Consider the following 27458-nt stretch of genomic DNA (forward strand, 5'->3'; position numbering starts at 1 on the left):
CACACTCACTGTGTGACTTTGCACTTAATTTCTCTAGACCTTAGCTGCCCATCTGTAAAATAAGTCTATAAGACTTTCTTATAGTAATGGGGTAACCAGTGTGGCCTAATGGTTAGAGTATGGGCTCTTCACTCAGGAGACTGGGAGTCTGTTCATGGCTCTTCCACTGGTTGCTGGGTGGCCTTGGGCAAGTCACTTCACCTTTCTGAGCCTCAGGGTCCCCATCTGTAAAATGGGGATAGCGATACCAGCCTCCTTTGTAAAGTGCATTGAGATCTTCTGAAGAAGCACTAGATAAGAGCTGCCTTTGCATGATAAACTTTTTGGGGCAGGGACTGATTCTTACTTTGTGTCTGTACAACACTTAGCACAGTGGGGCCCTGATCTCCGTTGAAGCCTTTTCAGTGCTACCCTAATACAAATAATAAATAATAATGATCATTAGGACTTATCACTGGAATGCAGCCACCTCTGGGCTGGAACGCTGAGCAGCAACACTTAGTACAACAGCTAAGGACTGAAAGTGAAGAATTAAAGGAATCCTCAGTTTGTTTTCTGCAGCTGTACAGTGCTTATGAATAGTATGGATTCTAAAATGATTCGTTTGGCATTCATTTTTACATAATAGATTCACACAGGCATTGTACATTAACATATATTCATTGTAGATTTCTGTCAGCACATTTTTTTAATAACTGTTTTTCTTTTATACTCTTTCCCTTGTCAGAAACGATGACCTACCTAACTACAGTATTCCCAAGGCAAGGTTTCTCTGACCTCTACAGTGCCAAACAGAGGGACTGAATGTCTGCACTCAGTCATGCAAATAGGGTCTTCACTGCCACAGAGAAATCTGTAGCAGCTGAAAAATGGCAGAGGACATTAAAATAAGCAAAACCAAAACCAAAAAAACCCACCTGACACACTGGAAACATTAACATGAATGTTTGCAAATAAATCAGTTGTTTGCAGTGTTGTTGGTCCCAGGATAGGAGAGAGACATATAGGTGAGGTAATCTTTTGTCGGATCACCCTCTGTTAATGAAAGAGACAAACTTCTGAGTTACCCTGAGCTCTTCTGGTCTGCAAATAAATCTGTCCAGTGCTTTAGACCCAGGGGCTCTGTGGGCATGGAGTGTGTCTGGCCTAGTAAAGCTTTGCCATACCAGAGGATTGACATGCACAGTTCTCTCAATCTCCTAAAATATTTGTAACAGAAATGGTGGCATTGGAATAAATTCAAGCAAAAAATATTTAATCTAGGTATCCATTTGCAAAGGAGTAACCCCAGAATATTATTTGGTCTAATTTATCCAAGCATTTGGAAAGGAGCAACCCTAGCATGAAACTTGAATAGAATCGATCCTGTCCTACCCTATTCATTTGCAAAGCATCAGCCCCAGATTTTCATGGTCACCAACCTGAAAAAAATTGTAACAGGGAGTTTTAAAACGGGGGAAACATCCAGCAGACTGACAAGTGATCAGGCAGCACAATTCATTCACTGACGTCCTTTTGTCCCAACCCTCCCACCTCTCTGTTCTCTTGGGCACTTCCTGGCACTCTCAGTTTAGTACCTACATTCCCTCACACACACACTATATAGATATGTTGCATATAGGTTACCTGCATAACCATATATGCCTCTGCACATAAATACAAAGTATATGTATCTATCTAGGTGCAAGAGGGAATAAAGGTATTTAGATGTGTGCATGCCTATATGGGGGCGTGTGTGTGTCTCTCTCTTTAAAGGTCCCTCCCTCTGCATGAGAACCCAAGGTTCTTTAGAGCGACCTCTGTAGGGGTTTCTCTGCATAGAAACCTAAGGATATCTCAATCTGTATGTGGACTGTTCTGAGACCTTCTCTTCATGGAAGCCTAAGGTTGTCTATTTAACATATTCATAAATGAGTGAGGTGGCAAAATTTGCAGATGATACAAAACTACTCAAGATAGTTAAGCCCAGGCAGACTGGGTGACTGGGCAACAAAATGGCAGGTGAAATTCAGAGTTGATAAATGCAAAGTAATGCACATTGGAAACCATAACCCCAACTACACATATAAAATGATGGGGCCTAAATTAGCTGTTACCACTGCAGAAAGAGATCGCCAAGTCATTGTGGATAGTTCTCTGAAAACATCTACTCAATGTGCAGCAGCAAAAAAAAAAAAAGCGAACAGAATGTTGGGAATCATTAAGGATAGATAATAAGACAGAACATATCATATTGCCCCTATATAAATCCATGGTACGCCCCATCTTGAATACTGCGTGCAGATGTGGTTGCCCCATCTCAAAAAAGATAGATTGGAATGGATAAAGGTTCAGAAAAGGGCAACAAAAATGAGTAGGGGTATAGAACGGCTGCCGTATGAGATTAATAAAGCTGGGACTTTTCAGCTTGGAAAAGAGACGACTAAGGGGGAATATGATAGAGGTCTATAAAATCATGACTGGTGTGGAGAAAGTAAGGAAGGGTTATTTACTCCTTATAACACAAGGACTATGGGTCACCCAGTGACATTAATAGGCAGCATGTTTAAAACAAACCAAAGGAAGTATTTTTTCACATAATGGACAGTCAACCTGTGGATCTCCTTGCCAGAGGATGTTGTGAAGGCCAAGACTATAACAGGGTTAAAAAAAGAACTAGATAAGTTCATGGAGGAGAGGTCCATCAAAGGCTATTAGCCAGAATGGGCAGGGATGGTGTCCCTAGCCTCTGCCAGAAGCTGGGAATGGCTCTCTTGCTGATTCCCTGTTCTGTTCATTCCCTCGGGGGCACCTGGCATTGGCCACGAAAGCTTATGCTCAAATAAGTTTGTTAGTCTCTAAGGTGCCACAAGGACTCCTGTTCTTTTTGTCGGAAAACAGGATACTGGGCTAGATAGACCTTTGGTCTGACCCACTATGGCTGTTCTTATGTTCTGCCTTGCTCTATACAGGGACTATTACAGAAGTATCTCTGCATAGATGGCAAAGGTTATTTCGCCCTCCATGGGGACGGTTATCGCCATAGGAGAATCTCCCCATAACCGCCTATAGTTCTAGCACTGTGTAGGAACCTTTATAGGAGATTCTCTCCATAGGAGCCTAAAGTTACCCCACTCTGTATAGGGACTTCTATAGCGGCGTCTCACTATTGTGCCAGCAATGCCCCTCTGCCATGTACATTGGCCAAACCGGACAGTCTCTACGCAAAAGAATAAATGGACACAAATCTGACATCAGGAATCATAACATTCAAAAACCAGTGGGAGAACACTTCAACCTCTCTAACCACTCAGTGACAGACTTGAAGGTGGCAATTTTGCAACAAAAAAACTTCAAAAACAGACTCCAAAGATTTCAGAGTAGCAGCCGTGTTAGTCTGTATCTGCAAAAAGAACAGGAGTACTTGTGGCACCTTAAAGACTAACAAATTTATTTTAGCATGAGCTTTCGTGAGCTGCAGCTCACTTTCTCCAAAGAGAAACTGCTGAACTTGAATTAATATGCAAATTAGATACAATTAACACTGGCCTAAACAGAGACTGGGAATGGTTGGGTCATTACACTAATTGAATCTATTTCCCTATGTTAAGTTCTCCTCACACCTTCTATGGGCCATCTTAATTATCACTTCAAAAAGTTTTTTTTTCCCTCCTGCTGATGATAGCTCATCTCAATTGATTAGACTCTTCCTGTTGGTATGCATACTTCCACCTTTTCATGTTCTCTGTATGTATAAATATCTCCTGTCTGTGTGTTCCATTCTATGCATCCGAAGAAATGAGCTGCAGCTCACGAAAGCTCATGCTGAAATAAATGTGTTGGTCTTTAAGGTGCCACAAGTGCTCCTGTTCTTTTTATAGGCACCTAGGGTTGCCGCACGCTATACAGGGATCTCTATAGGGGCGTGTGATGAAGTGGGGGATTTTCTTGTTTTTCCCCTGGTTCCAGGAGGGGCTTAACCCCCATGAGCGCGTGGGTGACCAGACAGCAAGTGTGAGGAATCGGGACGGGGGCGGGGGGTGAGAGGCGCCTATATAAGAAAAAGACCGAAACTCGGGACTGTCCCTATAAGATCGGGACGTCTGGTCACCCTCCCCTAAGGGCTGTCTCTGTGAAGGGGGTGTCCCCCCCCCCGCTGTGGGCACCGCTGTGGGGCTCTCGGCCAATGGGCGGGGGTGGGGAGGCTGTGGCCCGTGTCACGTGATCTGGAGAGCGGCTCGCTGGTCACGTGGCGCGGGAGCCAGAGGGCGGGGCTTCCCCCGTCACGTGATAAGCGGGCGTTCGCCTGTCAACGATCACGTGACGGGGCGCGACGCTCGCGACAGCTGAGGCGGCCGCTTTCCCTCCCCCCTCCCCTCCTGTCCCCGCCATGGACCCGGCCGGGAAGGAGAAGGAGGCGCTGCAGCTCCTGGCCGAGGCCGACAGGAAGGTCCGCGGCTCCCAGTCCTTCTTCGCGGGGCTCTTCGGGTGAGTCCGCCAGGGGGCCGGGGGGCGCCGTGAGGCGGGGTCTGGGGGGGGGGCAGGAGCTGGATCCTGCGGGGGGGGGCCTGTGAGGTGAGGGGGGCTGGATCCTGCAAGGGGCGGGGCCTGGAGGGGGGCCCTGCGAGGCGGGGAGGGGGGTCTTGCGGGGGGGGGCTGTGAGGTGAGGGGGGCTGGATCCTGCAAGGGGCGGGGCCTGGAGGGGGCCCTGCGAGGCGGGGAGGGGGGTCTTGGGGGGGGGGCCTGTGAGGTGAGGGGGGGCTGGATCCTGCAAGGGGCGGGGCCTGGAGGGGGGCCCTGCGAGGTGGGGCCTGGGGGGTGGGGCAGTATAGGGGGGAACTGGGCTGCAGGGAAGGTCAGAGCCTCTGTGACCCCAGAGCTAGGAGCCTCCCTCTCTGCGAGCCCTGCAAGGGCAGCTCCCTCCCTCCTAGGGCAGCTGCCTCTGCTGGGGGTGGGTGGGATGAGGCTCGTCTCTAAAGGGAGAGTGGGGGGGGTGTTTCTTTCTCTCCCCCCCCCCTTAGCCAAGGCCCCCCCCCCCCACTCCTGATCTTGCAGTGCTTTAGTGCTAGCCCACCCTGACCTGCCGAGATGAGGGGCGGGTTGGAGTTCCCAGCCTGGATTTGTCCCCACAGCTCCCCTCTACGCCTAGGAGGGCTGAGCCTGTTCCGGTGAAACGGGGACCCCAATGTATTAAGGTGTGCAGGGGGTGGGGGTGGGCAGGAGGAGTTTGAGGGTGCAGGCATGAGCCCCATCTACACAGTGGCTTCTGTCGTGGCTACCTCTGCTGGTGACCTGCACTTGGTATCTGGGTGTTTTCCCTAGTGTAGACAAGCCCCTTGGGGAGTGACTCAGAACGATCAAATGTTGCTAAACTCGGAGGACATGTAAGGAAGGGTAGCACAGCAGCGCATTGTGGGCGGGGTGGGGTGTGTTGTGTGGCTGCAGAAGTTGAGGACATGAGCAGAAAAGACAGCAAGGCCTGGTCTACACATAAAGTTGCACCAGTTTTACTACTTGGACTGGAAGCTGTTTGGCGCAGGGACAGTCCTTTTGTTCTGTGTTTGTGCAGCACCTGGCACCGGGAGGTCCTGGTCCATGACTTGAGGCTTCACTGAAATAAAGTGATGCGATGTTGAACTGATGCAACTTTTTATGTGGATGCTCCTCAAGTGGTTTATGCCTGGATTGTGTTGGTAAAAGTCATTGTAAGTTTAGACTGGCTGTACTAGTTCTAAACTAATAACCCCTGCATGGATGCTTTAAAGTATTGTCTGTTAACTGATTTGTGTTAAATAGATGCAATGTGCATGTACAGATGTAACACAGTGGGGTGTGTGCAATATAGGTAGGCTTGGTAGAACTTGATGTTTGTTATTTTATACTGTTGATGACTATCAGTGTTTCTAAGTATTTTTTAATTTAATTGCACAGTTGCAGGAAAGTGTGTGTGTGGGGGTGTCAGACTAATCATCTAACAACTGTATATTCAAAAAACTCACACTTTGTAAACCTTAAACCATAAATTGTCAACATCACATGTCAAGCAGCACTTTTCTTTCTTTGCCTATCTGCAAATTTCAGTTATTGATGGGAATATTTTCTTCATCAGTTTGCATCATCTCTGATCTTTCTTAGCCTAGCTATAGATCCCAATCTGTGGAGGATAGGAGTCTGTTACAGCTCCAGCCAAGGAGGCTTGGTGCTCTAGCTCAAGCTGTCGCAGCTCACTCTTTTCACTGGAGGTTCTTTGTTCAGTCCCCTGTGTGTCTGCCAAGATGGTGGTTGTCACTTAGGCCTGGTGTATACCCAAAACTTAGGTTGACCTAGCTGTGTCAATCAGGGATGTGAAAAATTCACACCTCGAGAGATGTAATTAAGCCAACCTAAGCTCTGGTATAGACGCCACTAGATGGACAGAAGAATTCTTCTCAGGGGGTAGATTTGTTGCCCTAAGGGAAGAACCCCTCCTGTCGCTGTAGAACGTGTCTACACTAGTGTTGCTGCAGCTCCGCTGCTGTAGCACTTGTAGTGCAGACATACCCTCTGACAGGCCTTAAGATCCTCTGTAAATGAAGTGAAGTGCATGTTAGGAGAGTACTCAGTGGCTTACCACAGCTTGAGGAAGAGGTAATGGCTGACCGATTTAGGGGTGACAGTGAGCATCAAATTAGATCTGAGCTTGAAATGCGCTAGGGCTGCCAAAGAAAAGCCGATGCAAATTTTGAGGCTGTGTACTGCAGAGCCAGCATGTCTAGAGAAAGGTATGTGATAGTTTCCCCCGTGTGACTCTGTAGCTGAGATGTTATGTTCAGTTCTGGGACATAGGTGACTGACTGGAAGGGAGGTCTGAGGAGAACGGCAATAATCAAATGGCCCGGAGGAACTGGATTTGGAGGGAAAGATCAGGTCTGTGTAGTTTGGCAAAGCAACCACTAACTAAGGGGTGTCACATCTGTAAATAACAGGCAGGTGTACACATTAAATAATGAGGGGGATTTAACGTGATACGCAGGCAATGGGTAGGACTGATAAAAAGAAGGGGGGAAATAAAGGATAAATTGCAGGGAAAACTTGCTGGCAGTGAGACCCGTTACTGCAGAAATACCTCTGCTTGGGATTCTAGAAGCTGGACTGGATGCTAGAGAGATTCTATAGGGAACAATCCTGCATTGTTTTCCCTGGGCAGATAGGAACGGCTGTGAGCTGTGTGTGTTAGAAACAGTGGAATGGCCAGATGCTGCACGTGGCTAAATCACGTGTGTGTTGGTGCGGAGGGGGGTTTAAAATGCAGTCCCATCTGGGGGAGTTCGGGTTAGTTGGAAGCTAGCACAGCTAGTGGCTTTAATCCTGTGCCCTATGGGGGAATTCAATTCGCCTCTGCAGCTTGTCCTAGCTGTGCATCTGATTGTGCTGCAGGCTGGATTCTCAATTGAAGCAGCAGCTGCCAGAGGGGTAGGGCTGGGAGAGGGCATACAAGAGCAAATGACAAGGTTCTTGTGACTCAAGGCACATTGTTTTCTCTCATCTGGGCCACTAGATTCCCAAGGTCTCCAGAGCAGGGAGCTGCAATAGATAACGATTTCTTAATCAGCACCAATAAGGGGACGGGGAGGAGAAGCTGGCAGGCTGGCTATCCAGAGGAGAGAGGAGGTGGCTGATGTGAAGAATGATTCTTAATAATAAAATAGGAAACTGAAAACTCCAAAAGAGGCTGTTAAATTATGCCTCCTAAAATTCTTTCACTGTAACAAGTGAGAATGCTGCACATTGTGCCCGCTAAATCTAACGTTCAAAGACAATATGTCTTGGTTCTAGGGACCTGGATTTCATACTGGCATGTGACACAGTAATACTGTTGTGTGCAGCTCTTCTCTTACAAAATGTGTACTCAAAAAAGCAGTTTAGAGAAATAGCAGAACAGGGAAGAGACACAGATAGACAAGAGAAATGTTTTTTGGTGCGTGTGTGTGTGTGTGTACACACTTACATATACAAAGCTTTTATTTTTAAGAGATACAGTTGAAGGGGGACTTAAAAACCAAACCCAAGGAATCTAGGCGGGCAAGCCCTGTTAAGTCATTGAGATTTGTGTTTCTGAATCTTAGGTGACTTTAAAAATCTATCCCCTGAAAACCCTTTAGGACATTTTTAGCAACTAAAATTCCCTAGTGATGGTTTTTAGTGTGCATCATAAATTAGTTAGATGCTTTCAACTCATGTTAAACAAGTCATTGGTACATAACATCAGATGCCATTGTGCTAAATGCTAATTGGCATTCAGCTACGAACAAGGTATACTTCCCAAAAATCTCACTATTTACAAAATACATAGTCCTCAGATTTAACTTGTCTGCTTGCCATTAGTCAAATGCTTAAAACTTGCATCTGTAAATAAAACATGGAAGCTGATCCAGACTCACTTGTGCTGTTGGTTTGAAACCTCAGTCTAAATTTTGCTTTTCTCTGTAGAGCATTGTAGCAGTCTCCTTTAATGACATAACTAGCAATGCTAATTTCCTGATTGGATGCTGGACATTGCTATCTGTCAGTATAGTGTGAGTGCTTCTTGAATGCCTCTGTTACTTCTCTTTACAAGGACTCTGTGAAATAAGGAAGGATTGTTATCCCTGTTTCACAGGTGCAAAGCAGAGGCCTGGGTAGATGAAGATCACCCAATAATTCTGTTTCACGTGGAATGGAGCCCTGGTCTCCAGAGTTAAAGTCCAGTGCCTTAACCACAAGGTCACCCTTCCTCTCTAAACTGTATCAATTTCTCTGTCAATGTCTTCAGGCTCTGGTACTTGTTGGAGGCTCCAACATAAGAGGGGATGGAGGGTAAAACCTTGTGCACTGAAATATTTAATGGGAATATTCTGTGTCTAGCACTGATCTAACATTAGAATTCCTTGTGACAGAGATACATTTGATACGGCTGAAACCTTCGGTAGCCTTGCACTTCCATAGCTGCTTTTCAGCTCAAAGGATCCCAAAGCATCTTACAAAACTGTACAGGCAGCACTGCTGCAAGGCAAACACCTGTGCATAGCATCAGTGAATAACTTGACGAAGGAGACCAGGACACACAATGCACCGTTGCCACCATCCACACAGCACCAGGTGCCCTGAGTTCTTAAGGGCCCATTTAAAGAACTGGACAAATTGCAGACTCTCTTTAACCAGCTAGGCAGCACAGAGGGCCCAACTGACTGCTGGGATTGAAATGCTTGATTTCAGGAGAGTAAACGAGTTAGATTTTAGCATCAGAAGGGATGATTATGATCATCCAGTCTGACCCCCTGCACAACGCAGGCCACAGGATCTCACCCACCCACTCCTGTAACAAACCCCTAACCTATGTCTGAGTTATTGAAGTCCTCAAATCATAGTTTAAAGACCAAGTAGTGAACTCCTCAGATACTGTGGAAAACCTCGTTTCCGGGTTATAGCTTTAGCTAAGCTGGTAATTAGCTAGTTAGTTGCTTTCCTGCTTTTGCTAGGAACTGTGGGCCAGGTTCTCTACTACCCTGCCACTAACACCAGTGTTAAGCGAGTGTAATACACTCCCGTTCTGGTGTAATCCCAGTGTAGCGCACTCACCATTTCTTTGGTGTAAATGACCACCCAGGCAATGGGGAGTCGGGCTGCCTGTGTTCAGTTAATGAATTCCATGGTAACCATATAGCCTTTAGCTTTGGCCCCTTTTTGGAAACGGACTCAGGATTGAGGGATAACTTTGTCCCTCAAGCTGATCCAAACTACTGGGAACTCTTGCTGGCTCTGACCAGCAGTTTGGCAAGGTCTCTGTCTGCCATATGCAAGCAATTTTCAAATGGAATGAAACGCCAGTCTTTGGGGGAGACCTGGGACTGCTTGCTTGTAATGTAAAAGCAGAATGTTTATTAACAAAAGCACGCTGGTCGAAGCCAGCTGACAATCTGTATCCCAGGATATAAATTGTAAGAAAGTTGGAATACTTGTTCTAGCCACACATTTGGGTAGAGAGGAACTGGGGTGTGGGGTAATTAGGTCCTATTCCTGGCTCAGCCCCTGTCTCACTGTGATGTTAGACCAAACTACCTCTGTTTCCGCCACCTTTAAAATGGGTGACACTTGTGTAACAAACAGGAATTTTGAGTGCATGAGACTCTCTGAGAAGGACAATAGACACATGCCTTATTTCACTTTGTTTGCTAGATGTGCCAGCGAACAGCTCTCCGCTACCAGCATCGTGGTCTCTTGCTACCTCTAATTTTGCAGAGCTACGAAGGGAGGAAAAAATGTAGCATAAACTCTTTGATCTTCCAATTTTAAAAAAAAAAAAAAAACCTCACTGACGTGATGCAGCTTGGATTGTCAGTTGCCTTGTGTCCAGGGTGTTTAGTCAGAATCAATAACTTCAATAGGTGGACATGTTCATTAGCAAAACTAACGGCAGCTGGGGGGACTGTGCCTGCTTGCCACAATGCCTGAATTTGGAACGATTTATCTTAGCAGGCTAACTCTGCCCCAGCTTCGTAACTTCCCCTCTGAGGTTAACGGGCAGACTGAAAGTCGCTTCTTGATCTTGGCTGGCATCGTGGCTGCCTTGGCAGTTGGCAGCTGAACCCTCCCGCACTTGGGAATGTGCTAGTTCTAGGAGCCACGCAGCTGGTTTAAGATCTATGGTTGTTCATCAGTAGCTTTTATGGCCGTCCCACACTAACATCTGTTCTGCTCGATTAGCAGCAGAGAACAGATATGGGAGGAGGGCTTGGCTGATGGGAGCTGATGGCTTCATTCAAGACACATGTTTTCCCTTTCCTCCCCCACTGGTTGAGCCCTCTGAATCTTTGACCCCATTTTACTTGGTGTAAACGACACTGCTTCCATGGGGGTATCAGCCTCACTTACTCTCAGCTCTTATGGTCTTTGGAGAACAGACTGAAAGTGAGTGGGAGTTGGCAAGGTGGCCCATTGAACACGTGGAATATCACATGTGTGCATGGTACTCGGCAAAGCTTTCAGGTGGGCTCTGGAGTGTCTCCAGGGCTTGTGTTTCTCATTGACCCTCTAGCTAGAGGGTTCTGGAGTTTTTTGGGCTTTTAGTGACTGGTCCCTGAGAAGCCTTCCTGTCCTTGGCAGCAGTCTAGCATTCATGGCTGCAGGAATGAGTTACTGGAGTTCGGAGGCAGGAAGGCTTGAGGGGTAACTCTCCTGAATTGGCACCCTGGAGAGGTAGGGGCTCCTCTAGCCAACATTCTAGCCAGTGTCCATGGAGAAACCGTTCTTTGTAGTGCAAGGGACCTCCTGCTACCAAAAGGGGAAACCGTTCCCTGGATTTCCAGGTTTCCAGTGATCTGAGCGGAGGACGGTGGCTTGCCAGCGCGGTGAGTTTATGTGGTGCCTGGTTGGTTTGTTTGCAGGGGCTCCTCCAGGATAGAAGAAGCATGCGATATCTATGCCCGAGCAGCAAACATGTTCAAAATGGCCAAGAACTGGAGTGGTATGTACGCCTGCTATGACGCTGCTGTCTGTTAACCATGCCATGCTGGGCAGGCTTTGGGAGGGGTAGGGTCCCCTTGCAGGACAGAGCAGTAACTCTGGCTCTGAGTTTGTGCCACTAGCTAGCCTGTGGCAGCACGGGCAGCAGAGTCCATAATTTGGACATGGCGTCAGGGGAGGGACCATGCTGTACCAGTGGCTTGATCTCTGGGCGATCTGGATACTCAGAACGCCTGCTGAACTCAGAGGGTTCTGCAAGGAATCAGCAACTCTGAAAATCAGGCCCATGGCTTGTTAGGTGTTCACATGGCATGAGAATGAGCTCCATGGCTTCTTCCATGGGGCGGAGCTCTCTAAGCAGCACCTAGCTGATTGCTCCCCTCCGGTTTTCCCTGTGAACTGGGTCTGTGCTAGGAAACATGCAGTAAGAGGCAGCTGCTGCTGCTACTAAACTGATTTTCCCGGAGCTTGAGTATGAAGCGGCTAAGCACTGCGACACGGCCGCTCTGTGCGGGCAAAGACCATTGTGCAATGCTACCTTCATATTGGCTTCCTTAGCTTGCTATCTGGCGCGCTTCAAAAAAAGGAAGCTGTGTCTGTGAAATTACCCTCGGGCATCTCGGGAATGGCTGGGGTTATGCTCCTCACCCTCCCGGTTTCTCTTCCAGCTGCGGGGAATGCCTTCTGCCAGGCAGCACAGCTCCACCTGCAGCTGCAGAGCAAGCACGACGCGGCCACCAACTTCGTGGATGCTGGCAATGCCTTCAAGAAAGCTGACCCGCAAGGTAAGGCGCCAGCGCTGCTGCTTGCCTCTTCTGCTTTCCAGGAGCTGAGGAATAGGTTCTGCTGTGATTACAGTGGAAGAGCTGGGAGTTGGGACACCTGGGTTCTATTCCTGGTTCAGGGCAAGGGAGGAGAGGCAGGGGGGCTGGGAATCAGAACTCCCCCTGGGTTCTTCTTGAAGCTCTGCTACAGACTGTGGCAGGCTGTGAGTCTGCTGGTTCTGAGTAACTCCACCTGTGTCTGTTCTTGTACAAAGGTGAGGATTCACTAACCCCACAAAATGCACCGATCGACTGGGACTATGTAATACATGTTTAGCTGCATTCACGTCCTGTACTTGCACTCCACCTTCCAGCTGTAGGTATGTCATGGCCAATAGATCCCTCTGAAGAGGGGTAAAGAGAGACTTCAGACCCCTTGTGGAAACGTTCTTTTTCTGATTTAGACTCATAGACTCTAAGGTCAGAAGGGACCATTATAATCATCTAGTCTGACCTCCTGCACAATGCAGGCCACAGAATCTCACCCATCCACTTCTATAACAAACCCCTAACATACTTCTGAGTTATTGAAGTCCTCAAATTGTGGTTTGAAGACCTCAAGCTGCAGAGAATACTCCAGCAAGTGACCCGTGCTGCAGAGGAAGGCGAAAAACCTCCAGGGCCTCTGCCAATCTGCCCTGGAGGAAAATTCCTTCCCAACCCCAAATGTGGCGATCAGTTAAACCCTGAGCATGTGGGCAAGACTCACCAGCCAGCACCCAGGAAAGAATTCTTGCACCCTTAACCACCAGAAGTTGATCAATGCACTTATCTGTGTGAAAGTAAAGAAGGAAGTGTTGTTTACTACTTCTCATAACACAAGTACTAGGGGTTACCCAGTGAAATTAATAGGCAGCAGGTTTAAAACAAGCAGAAGGAAGCATTTCTTCACCCAGCATACAGTCAACCCTTGGAACTCCTTGCCAAAGGATGTTGTGAAGGCCAAGACCATAACAGGGTTCAAAACAGAACTAGATAAATTCATGGAGGATAGATCCATCAATGGCTATTAGCCAGGATGGGCAGGGATGGGGTCCCTAGCATCTGTTTGCCAGAAGCTGGGAATAGGCAACAGGGGATGGATCACTTGATGATCACCTGTTCTGTCCATGCCCTCTGGGCCACCTGGCATTAGCCACTGTCGGAAGACAGGATACTGAGCTAGATGGACCTTTGGTCTGACCCAGCATGGATGTTCTTATGTGGCTTGCAGCCTGAGGGAGTAAACCCCACTGGCCAGCGTGCCTGTCAAATTACACGTTGAGATTCCTAGTTCAGTGGAAATCCTTGTGCAACCTTAAGAGCCTGTCTGCCGTATTCATAGAATATCAGGGTTGGAAGGGACCTCAGGAGGTATCTAGTCCAACCCCCTGCTCAAAGCAGGACCAGTTCCCAACGAAATCATCCCAGCCAGGGCTTTCAGGCCTGACCTTCAAAACCTCTAAGGAAGGAGATTCCACCACCTCCTTAGGTAACCCATTCCAGTGTTGTGCTGCTGTTCTAAGAAAGCCACCCCGGGGGTGTGTGTGTGTGTTATCGCAATAGGTATACCACCCCACCTGCGCCGGGTGCGTGGCGGAGCTTTCCCTGCTGTGACTGGTAACCGGGCAGCTGGAAGTTTGTGCTGGAGTGAATGTTCTGCAGTGCTGACTGCTGCAGTTTCCTCTCTCTCTGGTGTGGATTAGCTGGTTAGGATGCAGCAGGCATGCCACCCTGCTCAGGAGGGGACCTCAATAAAATCTGACCTACCATCTGGGAGCGTTCCTCCTTTCACAGGTGGCAAGTCACATTAGTTGTGACTCTAACCAGCAAAAAGACAGGAAGCTTAGGACTCAATTCCGCATGGAAGTTCTTGTGGCTGGTTAACCTTATCAAAAGAGCTAATAGCAAGGAGTGCAGCTGAAAATGAGGTAGCTTGGGCAGCCTACAGAGATGCACTGTGTGTGGCCATGCAGAAAAGGGTAAAGTCTCCTAATTAAGCTTCTAAGGGACTGCTCTGTACAAATGTTCCCTGTGCAGCAGAGAACTGAAGGAGTTCTTAGAACTAACTACTCTTTTTAAATCTCTCTGCTGTCGAAGGGCATGTGTCCTGCAGGCAGTTCTGTGGGAGCAGACCCTGTGGACGGTCACTGCAGGCCTCTCCAGAGCAGTTTGCACTGTGTCCCTCTATTTGTAGTGCCCAGCGCAAGAGGGATTCTACTTGACATTGCAGGCTTTGAGGGTGATAACTTACGCCATGGTTATCTGAGCTGGGGTTTTGCACATGCAGTTAAATCCGCTTGGGTGGTGATTCTGGAGAAAAGATAATGAAGTAACCTGAGGAGACAACAAATTTAATCCTCTGGGGGATTTGCCTAATCTTTCGGCGATTTGTGTTCTGATTATCCAGCCACATTGCTCTCGGTGGAGCAGCCAGTGTTTGTTCTCCTGAGTCGTTTTTGCGAGACGGGGAGATGGTATCTGGGCATGGTGGGCAGAGGGATTTGAGCCAGTCCCAGTGGGGCTCGTGGTATTTTTCCTCTCATCAGTGGGATTATTTTTTTGCCTCTCTCTGCTAAATCCCGTTACTCAGGCAGAGCTCCCTTAAGACGTGAGCTCTGTTTGTCTGATATCCTACACCAGGCAAAAGGACAATTTTGTGCATGTAACTAGTGTATCAATTCCTGGGACTGCAGTTCCTTGTCCCCCAGTGGGAACACGAGCAGGAGCATGCCCTCTACTCTGGTGCTCAGAGCATCAACATCCCCAGCCTGTAGCAGGACATCAAGGTTAGCATCATGGCATTTTTGCTGTGAGCTGACTGGACAGGCAGAGCAAGTCTGGCCTGCCTTTAGGAGGGAGAGATCCTGCTCACGTGGCTCTGGTGCCGCTAGGTTCTCTTTCCAAAGAACCTGGCTCTAACCCTGGGCGTTAGAGGTGTCAATAACTGGACATGCAGGCAACCCCAGTTAAAGGAAAAAATCCCCAAATCTACCAGCTCAAGTTCTCCTCTTAACCCCTGGCTCTGTGGGACAGCACTGGGGGCTGGCTGGACGTAGTTTGGGGAAGAAACAAGGGCAGCTGCTCTTTCTTCCTAGTGATAGTTTCCAAGTTATGGCGAGGGGAAGAGAGCCCCTTAGTCAATGTACAGGCCGGAAATGAGTGTCTGGCAGGCTTAAATGGCCCAGGTGCCAGAGCTCACAGCACTGAGGAAATGCGTTCATAACTTGAAGGCCAGAAGGGACCATTATGACATGCCCCGACTAACCCAGGCCAGAGAGGCTCACCCAGTGATTCCTATGTCAGCCCAAGTGGGACTCGTAGTTCTCCCTTTTAAAAGCTTGCAGATGGAGCCTGACCTGATTCATTGGTAAATACCCCCATCCCTGTCTCGCGTTACTGCCAGTCTCTGTTCTTTCCCCTCCCCGGCCTGCATTAGCTTTCCAGGCCCTTTGGACTAAAGCAGTCTAAGATTCAGCAGGTGCAACACCTATTGGTTTAGAGGCAGCTGCAGCTGCTTATCCTAGGGCAGATTTTTGGCCAGTCTGCTTCCTGCTAGGGAGCAATGCGAGTGACATTTGGGAACAGTAAGAAAAACTTGCCTGTCAGAGCTTGGCATTTATGTGCCGAAAAACACCCTCCCACGTCTTTCTGGAGAATGCTGGTGAGAGAAGCTCCTCTTGTACTAGAGCAAAATGTAGCAGTGAAGGGAGCCATCTTGTGTTGCTCACAGCGCTGTGAGGTATTTAGCCAGAGCAGGCTGCTGGCCTTGTCTTTGGAAGCCACGTGTCATAGTCCATATGAGCTCCTGGCAGATCTTTTTTGGCTGGAAGATCCTGCCTGAAGAGCAGGGAATCCTCTCTGCTTTATTTCAAGCTGAGTCTGAACTTTAGCCCCTAGTCTTGTAGAGGCCACCGCTGATTTAGTTGACTTGGTGAGGCTTTGTGGCAATGCCAGGGTTCTCTTGCCTGGAGACAGGTGAAGGATCAGGGCCATAAAGTGTTGTGGAGGCACCTGGTTTTCTTATGTTAGTGATTGTGCTGGTGAGCTTTGCATGAACAGTCCTTAACCCTGAACAAAGCTCATTGTTTGGGACGAATAAACGAGTAGCTTGCACACACCTTCCAGCTCCGTCTTTTCACGGTTGTAGAGAGGCAGCGTGGTCTGGAGGAGAGGGCCCTGCACTGAATGTCCAGCCATGTCGGCTCTGCTCCCGGCTCTGCCGCTGACCTGCTGTGGGATCTTTTGGCCAGTCACTTCCCCCTCCCACTTGCCATTTTGTTGTCTTGTCCCTTTAGACCAGGGGTCGGCAACCTTTCAGACGTGCTGTGCCGAATCTTCATGTATTCACTTTAATTTAAGGTGTCGCGTGCCAGTCAGACATTTTTAACGTTTTTATAAGGTCTTTCTACAAGTCTATAATATATAACTAAACTCTTGTATGTAAAGTAAATAAGGTTTTTAAAAGGTGTAAGAAGCTTCATTTAAAATTAAATTAAAATGCACAGGCCCCTGGACTGGTGGCCAGGACCTGGGCAGCGTGAGTGCCACTGAAAATAAGCTCGCGTGCTGAAGGCGGCACTGGTGCCATAGGTTGCCTACCCCTGCTTTAGACTGAGCCCTTCAGGGCAGGGACTGTCTCTCGTGAAGTGTCTGAGCCCCAGGGGTCCTGGAAGTGCTACAGTGTTGTAAATGTTACAGGTACAATGCACAAAAGCTCCTAAAGCTTAAGCTGTTGGCTTCCTCGCAGGCAGCGTCTGGTCGATGACTGACTGCAATACCTCGGGATTCTTGTGTGCTTAGTAATCTCTACCGCCCTAGCCAAGACGGTGGCAGTTTCCTGGTCACCTCACACATTGCAGCCTCGTGCTCTGGTCCCTGAGGCTTTCTTTTGCTGGACTGGGCTGGACAATGGCTGCATGAGACGTTGGGGCGCAGGGTGTGAAATAACACCACTACAGATAAAATCTTCATTGATTCATTAGCTCCTCCGCAGGCTCCGTCTAGCGTGGTACCACCTGTCCCCTGCTCTCCATTCTCTGGAGGTTTGCAGCCTCAGCAGCTTTTCTTAAGTGGCTATTGATCTCTGTGGAGGGGTTGTGCTAGAAAGAAACACCTAGTTGTAGTCCTTTTCAGGCAGGTCAGAAGAGTTACTGCATGGCTTCATTTCTCTAAGCTCCTATGCCAAAAAAGAAGTTTTGTTTTTGTTTTGTTTTAAACAGAGGCCATTAACTGTCTGATCAGAGCTATTGAGATCTACACAGACATGGTAAGTCTGTCCCGCCGTATCTGCGGACCAAACTACAGAACGTTCTCTTTGCTTTTGGGCTGCTGCAGAAGGGAGGGTGATCCAGTAGCTGGCGCTCCTCCCTGGGCTGTAAGCCCTGTAGCTCTGTGCTGCTGGAAGTGCTGTCAGCCGGATCAGATGACCCTGACTACTTGTGGTCCCTAAAGGTACCATGAAACTACTTGGAAGAGTTGGTGATTCAGCCACCGTGTTCTTGGCCAAGTTGAGGCAGAAGCAGAAGGTGCCTCTGGCTAACAGCCTAGCACTTGGGTACAGCAGTGAATGGGTACCCTAGATGTAATTCAGCCTGTGTCCTAACCAGTGTGTGGATTGAACTGAGCAGGGCGGCCTGCTGCAGTTTTGCCAGCTGAATGAAGCCGGTATTGGACTTAAAAGAGGGGTTTCTAGCAACTTCAGAATCGGCTGCCATGGCAGGTGTTTATACCCACTGTGATGCCATTCAGAGAACTCCAGCGGGGAATTCCCTGGGGTTCGCCAGTGCATCCTCCCCACTGCAAGTGTAGCACAAGTGCAAAGACGCAGGAGCTGAAGTTGTTGAGTCGGTGGACTTGCGTTAATTTCCCTCTCCTCTTCCAGGGTCGATTCACCATCGCTGCCAAGCATCACATATCGATAGCGGAGATCTATGAGACGGAGCTGGTGGATATAGACAAGGTAAGTCCTGAGGATGCTGGAGGAAGGGAGGGAATCCGTCTGCCTTGTAGCTCTCATCTAGAAATAGGTTAAACGCAAACAGTCTGCTGTGATTGGCCTGACGGTGTTGCTGTGTTGGATGTGCAGCCTTGCGAGGACTTGAGCTCCATCCTGCGTTTGAATCCCGTTAGGCACACTCATGGCTAATTAGAACACCCACTGTTAGAGTGACTTCTTGGTAATTAGGGATATAAATCCTGCTGCAGGGCCTAAGCCAATTGCTAACTGATGGGGGAGAAAGGGGAAGGGTTGGAAGATACTTTTGTAGCAGGTTGTCATGATTGTTTGTTGTTTTTTGCACCTTCCTCTGAAGCTGCTGGTACCAGTCAATATCAGAAGCAAGAGATTGGGGGTGGATGCCAATGGTTCGGTAGCCTAGGGGTATGGGTCTTGCCTTGGGTGTCCATGGGTTCTGAGGTTAAACCCAGGTGGAACCCTGGCAACTGGTGATGTATTTTGAGGTCATATTAGTTGGTCCCAGCTGGCCTGAAAGCTGGATCTGGTTCAGGGCCAGGTTCTCTATTGCTCTGCACCTTGTGGTCACTCTCACCAGCGCAACATGGGTGGAAAACACGAGCCCATCAGAATGGCAGCACTCCATGCCAGTGTAAATGACTGCGCAAGTTGCAGGGCAGTGGATAATTGGGTCCTGTAAGCCTCCCCTTCGGGAGGACACCATGTTTATAAATAGAAGCAAAACTAAAAATTCACCAGCTGGAACAAATTGCAGGCGTTTGGAATGTGGACGCTGGCAAAGAACTACCAAAAAATCTGTGCAGCCCCTTGGCATGACTTGTGTTGCAATTGATTAAAGGTTAACGCGTTTGGCTCATGTGGGTGTCTGAGCGCCAGAGGAGCGGTCAGCTCTAGCTGTATGCCCCTAGGATCGCTCCTCCTGTTTTATAAGACGAAATGATTCACCAAATACTCTTCAGGAGAAATAACGTTTTTTCTTGTGAGGGAGAACGTCTGCGGCTGCCTCGGGGTTCTGTGGCTGCCCACACACAAACTGGCGCTGCGTATATCAAACCCGTGCAAACAACTACTTTGGCTTTTTTCAGCTGAGCTTGAATCTGTTTTCACTTTGACTTAAGCGAAACCAAAATACTCTCTCAGGTGGTAAGCAGGGGTTTTCTCATGACTGGCAGCCCCCTGCTCCACCCCCTCTTATAGCTTTGGCACAAGGTGGGGATCTTTTGTCTGTGCTTGGCCCCCACCCCTCCTTCTAAATGGAAAAGTACAAGATTTAAGATGGATTTCAGTATCAGGTGACATGGTCACGTGTTCCTGTGAGACCTCATTCTTCATTACCCCCAGCCCACAGGTACACAGGAAGGCTTGCAGGTAAATAAACTCATTCACAGTTCATTGATTCTGAAGCACCCTTAATGGCTTCCAATTAATATGTTTACATCAGTAATACAAGTTTATATCTTATTTTTCTAACTCCAGACAGAGAAATAAAATGTGCAAGCAAATAGGATGAACAAACTCGGTAGATTACAAGCTTTCTAATGATACCATACAAGGGGTATTTAGTTTAAAGCATATTCCAGTTATGTCATATTCATAAGCATATTTCCATAAAGCATATGGAGTGCAACGTCACAACCAGGGTGGGGGTGTGAAAATGCTACTTGGGAGCTGATGGGAGGAAAATCCAGAGTGCTGGGGCTGTCACGGGGGTGGTGGGCTGTGGTCCCATGGCAATCTCACAGTACTGACTCTGATAAAGCTACAAAACCAGCTTAATATGTCTAATGGATCTAGGTCAGACAGGAGGAGGAAGGATGGCCTTGTGGTTAAGGCACCGAACAGGGACTGGAGAGACCTGGGGTCAGTTCCTGCCTCCACCAAAAGCTTCCTGCATGCCATGCCCAGAGTCTGTTAATCTCTGGTCCCAGTGTGTGTGTGTGTGTGTAATCTCTCTTGGGCAGGGACTCTGTGTTCACGCAGTGCCTGTCTTGGTTGGGGCCGCTACTGCAGGAGTGCCTGATGGGGATGGACTTTCTAGGTTCTAGTGAGGCTCCGGCCACAGGCTCTCTGTGACCCTGGACTCCATTGCTGGTTGATGAGCGACACCTCTCAGCTCAGGCCCTGCGTTCTGGAGTTTGCCTCGCAAATGGCTGAAGGCGTGGGTGGATTTTGTGTGTAGGGTTCTCCGCAGTTCTGGCGTGCGGTGCTGTCCTTGGGAGGTGGTGTTGTGGTCTCTCAATTCTGCTAGTGCTGCCAGCGAAGTGCCTGGGGTGCCCTCATGGTATGTTGTGTTCTTTCTAGGCGATAGCCCATTATGAGCAAGCTGCTGATTACTACAAAGGGGAAGAATCCAACAGGTAAATCAGCTGCTGCTTTGCCGCCTCTTGCTGTAGAATGCAGCATAACAGCCATGCGTTAGCGCCCGTGCTCTGTAGGCATACGGGTGGCCATGCCAGCACAGCTCCCTTGAGGTGGTATTGTAACCGTACAATCCAGCCCAAATAAGGGATAGCATGTAGCTATGCCAGCCCAGGAGCTTTCTAGCTCCCGGGGGGGGGGGGGGGTAGTAGCCCGGCTGGAGCTGCTGTCCCGCTGCACAGGCTCCGGCATTGCAGGTCGGTTCCTTGTGCCTCCTTGCTTCCCCACTCTGGTGCCCAGCTGGGTTTGCGGCTGAGCCTTTAGAAAGGACTGGCCTGCGGTGATTGTTGCTATAAAGGGTACGATGCAGACACCGCTCGTTTCCCCGCACTCTTTAGTGGCATCGTGATAGTGAGCAAACCCTTAGGCACCTGGGCCCAGTGGCAGTGCCTAAAGGGGCTGCTTGATCCTGTGTAGTCAGCCTGTAGGCAGGACCCTCCCCCACAGTTGGGGTGTAGAAAGCTCTCCCTCATAACAGTAACGAGGTGTGTGTGCAAGCAGGGATCCTGGGGTCTCCTGCTGCTGGGGGACAAAAAAGAGAACGGCATTTGTGTGGCTGGTTGAATGTCTCTGAGGCAGTGCTGTCTCTCCCTTCACGCCAAGCGCTCTGCCCTCAGAAGGGAGCGCCCTTCACGAGCCTCGCAAATGGCCAGCGGGGAGCGCAGCCTTCGCGATGCCACTGTCAGCCTGTTTCTTGCCATTTTTCTTTCTTTGTAGCTCTGCCAACAAATGTTTACTGAAAGTGGCCACTTATGCAGCCCAGCTGGAGCAGTACCAGAAAGCCATTGAGATCTACGAGCAGGTCTGGGACTCTTAATTGTGTTTAAAGGGCAGGCGTGTTTGCTCCCCTCGTGGTGTCTCCCTTCCTTCCCTTTTCCTGGGGAGATCCAAAATCCACGAGGCTGGGTCTAGGGAGATCCCAGCTGGCTTTGCCTGCCTGCGGTTCTTGTAGGGTGGATGGGAATAGCTATGTAAATGCCTCACTAGGTTAAGGTCCATTCTGAGCTCACGGCACCATCTTTGAGTGAGGGGTGTCTGCAGGCTGCCATGGCAGGGCTGGGTGAGTTGGAGGCAGCGGGTGTGTACGGGAAGCTAGCCGCTCCTGTCCTAGTGTAGAGGATGAGGATTCAGATGGGGTGTCCCCCTGCTCCATGTGCATCCTGGAGAGGCACCCAAATATTGGCCCCTCAGTAGGAATCTGATCCCTTTGGTGCGTTGCAGGTGGGTACTAATGCGATGGACAGTCCCCTGCTGAAGTACAGCGCTAAGGAGTATTTCTTCAAGGCGGCCCTCTGCCACTTCTGCATTGACATGCTCAACGCAAAGGTTGGTCTGGTGCTACAGAGCCGCCGCTCTGCTACCGAGCGGGGCGTGAGGCTGGGGGCCCAAGGGCCTGCTCCCAAGGTGCGGCTTCACCAGCACCTCATCGGTCCATTTAAACACCTCAAGCAAGGGTAGCCCCTAGAGGGGCCCGCAGTGAAGGGGGGGGAGCTCTGTTGCCACTGGAGTGACCACCTGTAGAAACCCCTCAAAGCCCTGTCGGAGCAGTCTAGTTCCCCTGCTCCCTTTGGGAGCAGTCACTCGAGCCACAGGCAGGGCTCTCACAGAATCACTTTGGGGTGGAAGGGACCTCAGGAGGTATCTAGTCCAACCCCCTGCTCAAAGCAGGACCAATCCCCAGACAGATTTTTAACCCCAGTTCCCTAAATGGCCCCCTCAAGGATTGAACTCAAACCCTGGGTTTAGCAGGCCAGTGCTCAAACCACTGAGCTATCCGTCCCCCCGCTCCTGTCTTTCCAGCTGGCCATACAGAAATATGAAGAGATGTTCCCAGCCTTCTCGGACTCCAGGGAGTGCAAACTGGTTAAAGTGAGTGACTCCCTTATTGTCCCTGCGCTGCCTGGTGGCTCAGACCTCAGAATGGCATGAGTCTCCCCGCTCCTCCCCAATTCAGAAGCAGAGTATTGTGCCCTGGGAGGACTCATGTGAGAAGTGGCTGGATGGGGAAGTTTTTAAAATCAAACGCTCTGCAAATCTAGAGTGAAATGACTCCGCCACTAACATTCACTGGACTCTTCTAACAGTCTAAGGTGGGGGGGTCCTCAGCCTTTTTTTCTTTGAGCCCCCCCCCCCCCCCCAGCTTTCTGTAAAAACTCCACAGCCCACCTGTGCCACAGTTTTTCTGTATATAAAAGCCAGGGCCAGTGTTAGGGGGTAGCAAGCAGGGCAGTTGCCCGGGGCCCTGCAAAGCTAAGTTGCTCAGGCTTTGGCTTCCACCCTGCATGGTGGGGCTCCGGCTTTCTGCCCTGGGCCCCAGTGAGTTTAATGCTGGCCCTGCTTGGTGGACTGGCTGAAACCTGTTCATGGCCCCTCAGGGGGCCCTGGACCCCTGGCTGAGAGCTGCTGGTCTGCAGAGCATGAAGTGCTCTTCTGTTGGTCCAGCTGTTCAGAATCCCCAGCTCTCTAGTCCAGCTGTTCTGTACCAAAATCCATTCCTGCCTTTAGCAAGATGAGGAGCTATCGTGCTCTACCTGGGAGAAGCCAGTGTGCAGGAAGCCCGTTGAACTGCAGTGTTGCTAAGCAACAAGGAAGTAGGAGGGTACTCATCCCCCCAGGTGGGTTGAGAGAGGCTCCTGGACTAGTTCTCTTCCTGTGTGGCGGGCTGTTCCAGAACTGGGATTTTTCCACAGAGTGCTGGACTGCTAGGGCAGCTCCTGCCCTCCTGTGCACAGTGCTCTAAATCTGTTGCTTTGATAAACTATTGTTGTGCTTAAAATAAAAAGGCAGATCCAGTCCTGATGCACAGGGCAGCTGTTCAGTTGGAGCTGCCTGTCAGCCAGTCGGATTTTCCCGATAAGGCTGGCTTTAGCTACAGGGTCTCTGCTTGCACCTGTAACCTGGCTTGTGCATCAGAGGTGCAGCAGGTTACTGGGAGTTCCTGCCATTCGTGGAAATTAGTCCAGATCTGTGCTGATCCTTATTCCTTTCTCCCCGTCACAGAAGCTGCTGGAAGCTCATGAAGAACAGAACATTGACAGCTACACCGACTCTGTAAGTGCAGCAGGGAGGGAAGTGTCTAATGCAGCTCAGCACCGGAGAGAAACTGGTGTGCAGTGTCTGCTTGGGACATGAATGTAGCAGCTGCACACATGGGTGTGAGGAGTCCTTGTCAGAAACAGGGCACGCTGAGCCTGCTTGTGTAATCGCTGTGCTAGCCAGTCCCAGGGTTGGTGGTGGATTGCTTACTACAGTGTGTTCTCAAGGACTTAATCCCATCTCGCCATAAATGACCAGGCCGCAGAGCTCCTACCCCTTCCTTGGTACAGACTAATGGATCAGGCAAATATTCTGCCTAATTTCTCTGTAGGGCTGTTACTAATTCACTCCCCCACCCACCCCCGGGAAAGCCTGACTTTCTTGTCCAGGCTCCTGTTATGTGTCGGCACAGGTTGCAGCTCCTATTGGCTTCGTCAGGAGTCTTGGGAGTGTGGCACTTCTGCAGATCAGCCCACAACAAGCTACATGGGGGCTTACTTTGGGGGAGGGGAGGAGGGGAAGTTTAAATTTTCAGAACACCAGTTGGGTTAAGAACATGGAACCTAGAAACATTAAGTAGAGCTCCTTGAAGTTAAGGACTAAGGAGAACATGGGGAAGAGAAGCTGGGTTTTACCTTGAGTGGATTTGTTTCTTGTAGGAAATTCCAGGCTCCAAAGTGCATCTACTGCAATGGCCTGTTTCCTGCTGCATATTGCTAACCAGCCGCCAGGTGAATACAGCCGGGTGTATATCACTCATTCTGATCATTCTCTCCCTGACCTTCCAGGTAAAGGAGTATGATTCCATCTCACGGCTGGACCAGTGGCTCACCACCATGCTCCTCCGTATCAAGAAAACCATCCAGGGTGAAGAGGAGGACCTGCGTTAAACCCCATCCCCTCCTTCCCTGTCACCGTCAACTCTTTCCTCTGCAGAAGTCTGCATGGATATCTTTGGGGTGGGGAGGGTGGGGCCTGGAGGTGAAGGATTCAGACTTCAGTGATGTATTATCCCTTGTCTCATAACCCTTTTGCCCCACAACCCAAAGAGCATAACTTTGTTTAGCAAAGACAGGGTGTGCGGCTGTAACCACCTGACTCAGCTGCGCTACAGATGACATATTGGCGTGACACTAGCTCCTTCCCCCGGGGCCAAACAGATGACTTCCTGGTCCGTGGAGCTTCCCAACCTGCCTGTGGGCTCCTGCCCAGGTGCGATGGTCTAACACCCTTCCCCATCCCTCTTGTTCCCTCTTCAGCTATTTAATTGTATAAAAATTACTCTGTACGATTAAGATCTTAAACCTGCTTTAGCCCTGATGCGCTTCACGCTGGTTTCAGAAGACAGCACAAAGTCAGTTTGCCTCCTAATTCCTGCTGTTTAGAACTCACTGCCCCCTCTCCTGCCCCACGCTGTTTGATGGGAGCAGGTCTTGCCCATCCCAGGCAGGGATTTCAGACTCGGTACCAGCAGGAGTGGGGATGGGGAGAACCTCTCCCTTAACTGCTTCCCCTCCCTAGCCTGTGATGAGATCCCTGTAGGGGTTCAGAAGCCTGAGTTTTGAGTATATCCAGCAGGCCCAGAGCCCTCCTTTAGGCTGGGAGATTACAGGTGCAGTGACGTTCCCCCGTGGCCTGAGCTGTGAGAACAGGTTCTGCTACTCTCCGGCCTCTCCTAGCCCCCAGGAGCTGGGAAATGTGGCAAGCACAAGCTGGCACTTCTATCTCCTGCTTATTTCAGTGAAGAACTGTACGACCCTTGTGTCTAACATCTTGGCAGCAAATACTTCCCAGGGCCCCCCCTCAATCCCCAGGGCTCTGCAAGGAGCTGACAGGAAGCGTCACTTCGCTCTGTATCACAACTATCTCCTCCTTTCCCATTTCTCTTTGTCAACTGCACATGCTAGCTTGAGAAATACACCCCGTTCCTTCCCCCCCACCCACACGACTGTAATGCTGCTTTACGGCCAGCTATTAAGGGGCGTCAGACACTGTCATTCGCGTGCAGCCCAAAGCAGCAAGAGCTGGACTGGACAGTCATTCCCACACCGTGTGGGTAGCCAAAAATATTAGTTCTGTGCTTCTGGTGTATTAGCAAACCCTTCTGTGGTGACTGTTTAATTTAATCCTGTCTCAGACTAGGCAGAAGACTCTACAGCATGGGTGAATTCTGTATGCAGCAGGCCACTTGCTGTGGTGGGCGTGGCACCCGGTTGGAAGGGAATGTTACTCCCATTCAGTATTGTGTGTGTACAGTCCGTGTTGCCATAAAGGTTTTTATTTCTGGGTCATTCTCTTGGTTTTGAAACCTAGCCCAAGAGGGGTGGGGCTAGGGCAGCTCAGGGTTTACCCTGCAGTAATCTCTACTTCTGTATTGTTTGTTGAAAGAAACAGGAAGTCTTGCTGCATGTTTTAATGTCAACAGAAAGCGACTCTTGCTGAGTGTAGTGAATAATTGCACAAGAAAAATAAAAACTTTGCATGAGCAGAAGCAGATTTTTCTAACAGTAATGCTGCAACTAAATTCATGCTGCTTCACTGAGTGCATCTGTGGGCTTGCATGTTGGAGGTCTCCCATCCTCCCTGCACAACTTCCTCTCCCTCGTTGCAACTGACTTCTCCCATTACCTTGCAATCCTTTTAAATTGTGATTCTATTCTGAATGCTGGCTATGAAAGCTAACACAAAAACCCCATCTTCAGTTGCCAAATCTGCCCTGTGTATTCAGGTGTCTGCTCAGTTCAGTCCTGTTAGCCCTACAGAGCACAGACTGACCTGGAATCTACCCTAGCTCTCAATGTGTCATCTGAACTAACTAAATTCTAACTGCAGAATATTTCATTCCCGTTCCTCAAGAAAATGTTTGAGAGAGTTCACTTCAGTGGGCAAGGCTAGAAATCAGCAAAACTACTTCTTTCCCTGTCAAATCCAGTGTTACAAACATTGACTCCACTGTAGAATAGTTCTCATGGTTTTCTTTTGTTTAAGGATATTATTTTTCACCTTGGGTACAGAATCCTTGCAAAATCACCCAGTTAGCAGTCGAGCTGTCTGTCTATTCATCTATCGGCACATACAGTAGATATGAATTAATGAACTGCTGAGATTTCTTTTTTCTAAGCTGATGCTTTTGTTGATCTAATGACTCCATGCTGCTCTCCTTATGTTTATATTTTCTGTCCTTGGACCACAGTCTATCTTAACCTATTAAAGTGTTCCAGCTGTTCATTAACAAGCCTGTCTCTTCAGAAGCTAGAGCAGAGGTAGGCAATCTATGGCACGTGTGCCAAAGGCAGCACAAGAGCTGATTTTCAGTGGCACTCACACTGCCCGGGTCCTGGCCACTGGTCTTGGGGGCTCTGTTTTAATTTAATTTTAAATGAAGCTTCTTAAACACTTTAAAAACCTTATTTACTTCACATATAACAACTATTGTTGTATATTATAGACCTATTGAAAGACACCACCTAAAAATGTTAAAATGTATTACTAGAATGCAAAACCTTAAATTGGAGTGAATAAATGAAGACTCAGCACACCACTTCAGGGGGTGGCAGCCTTTCAGAACTTGAGCCATAGTCCCTCACTTGGTTTGATTCATTAGTATGTTGAAGCAGCTGTGAAGATAGGTCAAGTCTTGACATAAACAAGCCCAAGCTGTTGGCTGGAGTAAACTAGCTCCAGGTTCACTGCCTGAGAACTAGCCATGCTGAAGCCACCTTTTTAACAGGCCCAAGAAATCCTGGGTGTAGAATGGGACTCTT

General features: G+C 49.1%; 1 protein-coding gene across 1 annotated transcript; it reads left to right on the forward strand.

Annotated features, from left to right (window-relative positions):
- The first annotated feature begins 4309 nt into the window (after window positions 1-4309).
- Window positions 4310-26922, forward strand: NAPA (NSF attachment protein alpha). Its single transcript, XM_044988781.1, has 11 exons — window positions 4310-4467; window positions 11382-11461; window positions 12129-12245; window positions 17486-17532; window positions 18148-18225; window positions 20542-20597; window positions 21376-21460; window positions 21880-21984; window positions 22459-22527; window positions 23659-23709; window positions 24483-26922. The coding sequence occupies exons 1-11, from the start codon at window positions 4370-4372 to the stop codon at window positions 24582-24584; spliced, it is 888 nt and encodes a 295-aa protein (XP_044844716.1). The 5' UTR covers window positions 4310-4369; the 3' UTR covers window positions 24585-26922.
- The last annotated feature ends 536 nt before the right edge of the window (window positions 26923-27458 follow it).

Source organism: Mauremys mutica, chromosome 15 (assembly GCF_020497125.1).
Source record: "Mauremys mutica isolate MM-2020 ecotype Southern chromosome 15, ASM2049712v1, whole genome shotgun sequence".
Lineage (NCBI taxonomy): Eukaryota > Metazoa > Chordata > Testudines > Geoemydidae > Mauremys > Mauremys mutica.

Bases quoted from the DNA above. Each gene is read 5' to 3' on its own strand.
- NAPA (XM_044988781.1), top strand. From the start codon at position 4,370: ATGGACCCGGCCGGGAAGGAGAAGGAGGCGCTGCAGCTCCTGGCCGAG. The intron at 18,226-20,541 runs GTAAGTCCTGAG...TGTTCTTTCTAG, and splicing joins AGCTGGTGGATATAGACAAG to GCGATAGCCCATTATGAGCA. The intron at 21,461-21,879 runs GTCTGGGACTCT...GGTGCGTTGCAG, and splicing joins CCATTGAGATCTACGAGCAG to GTGGGTACTAATGCGATGGA.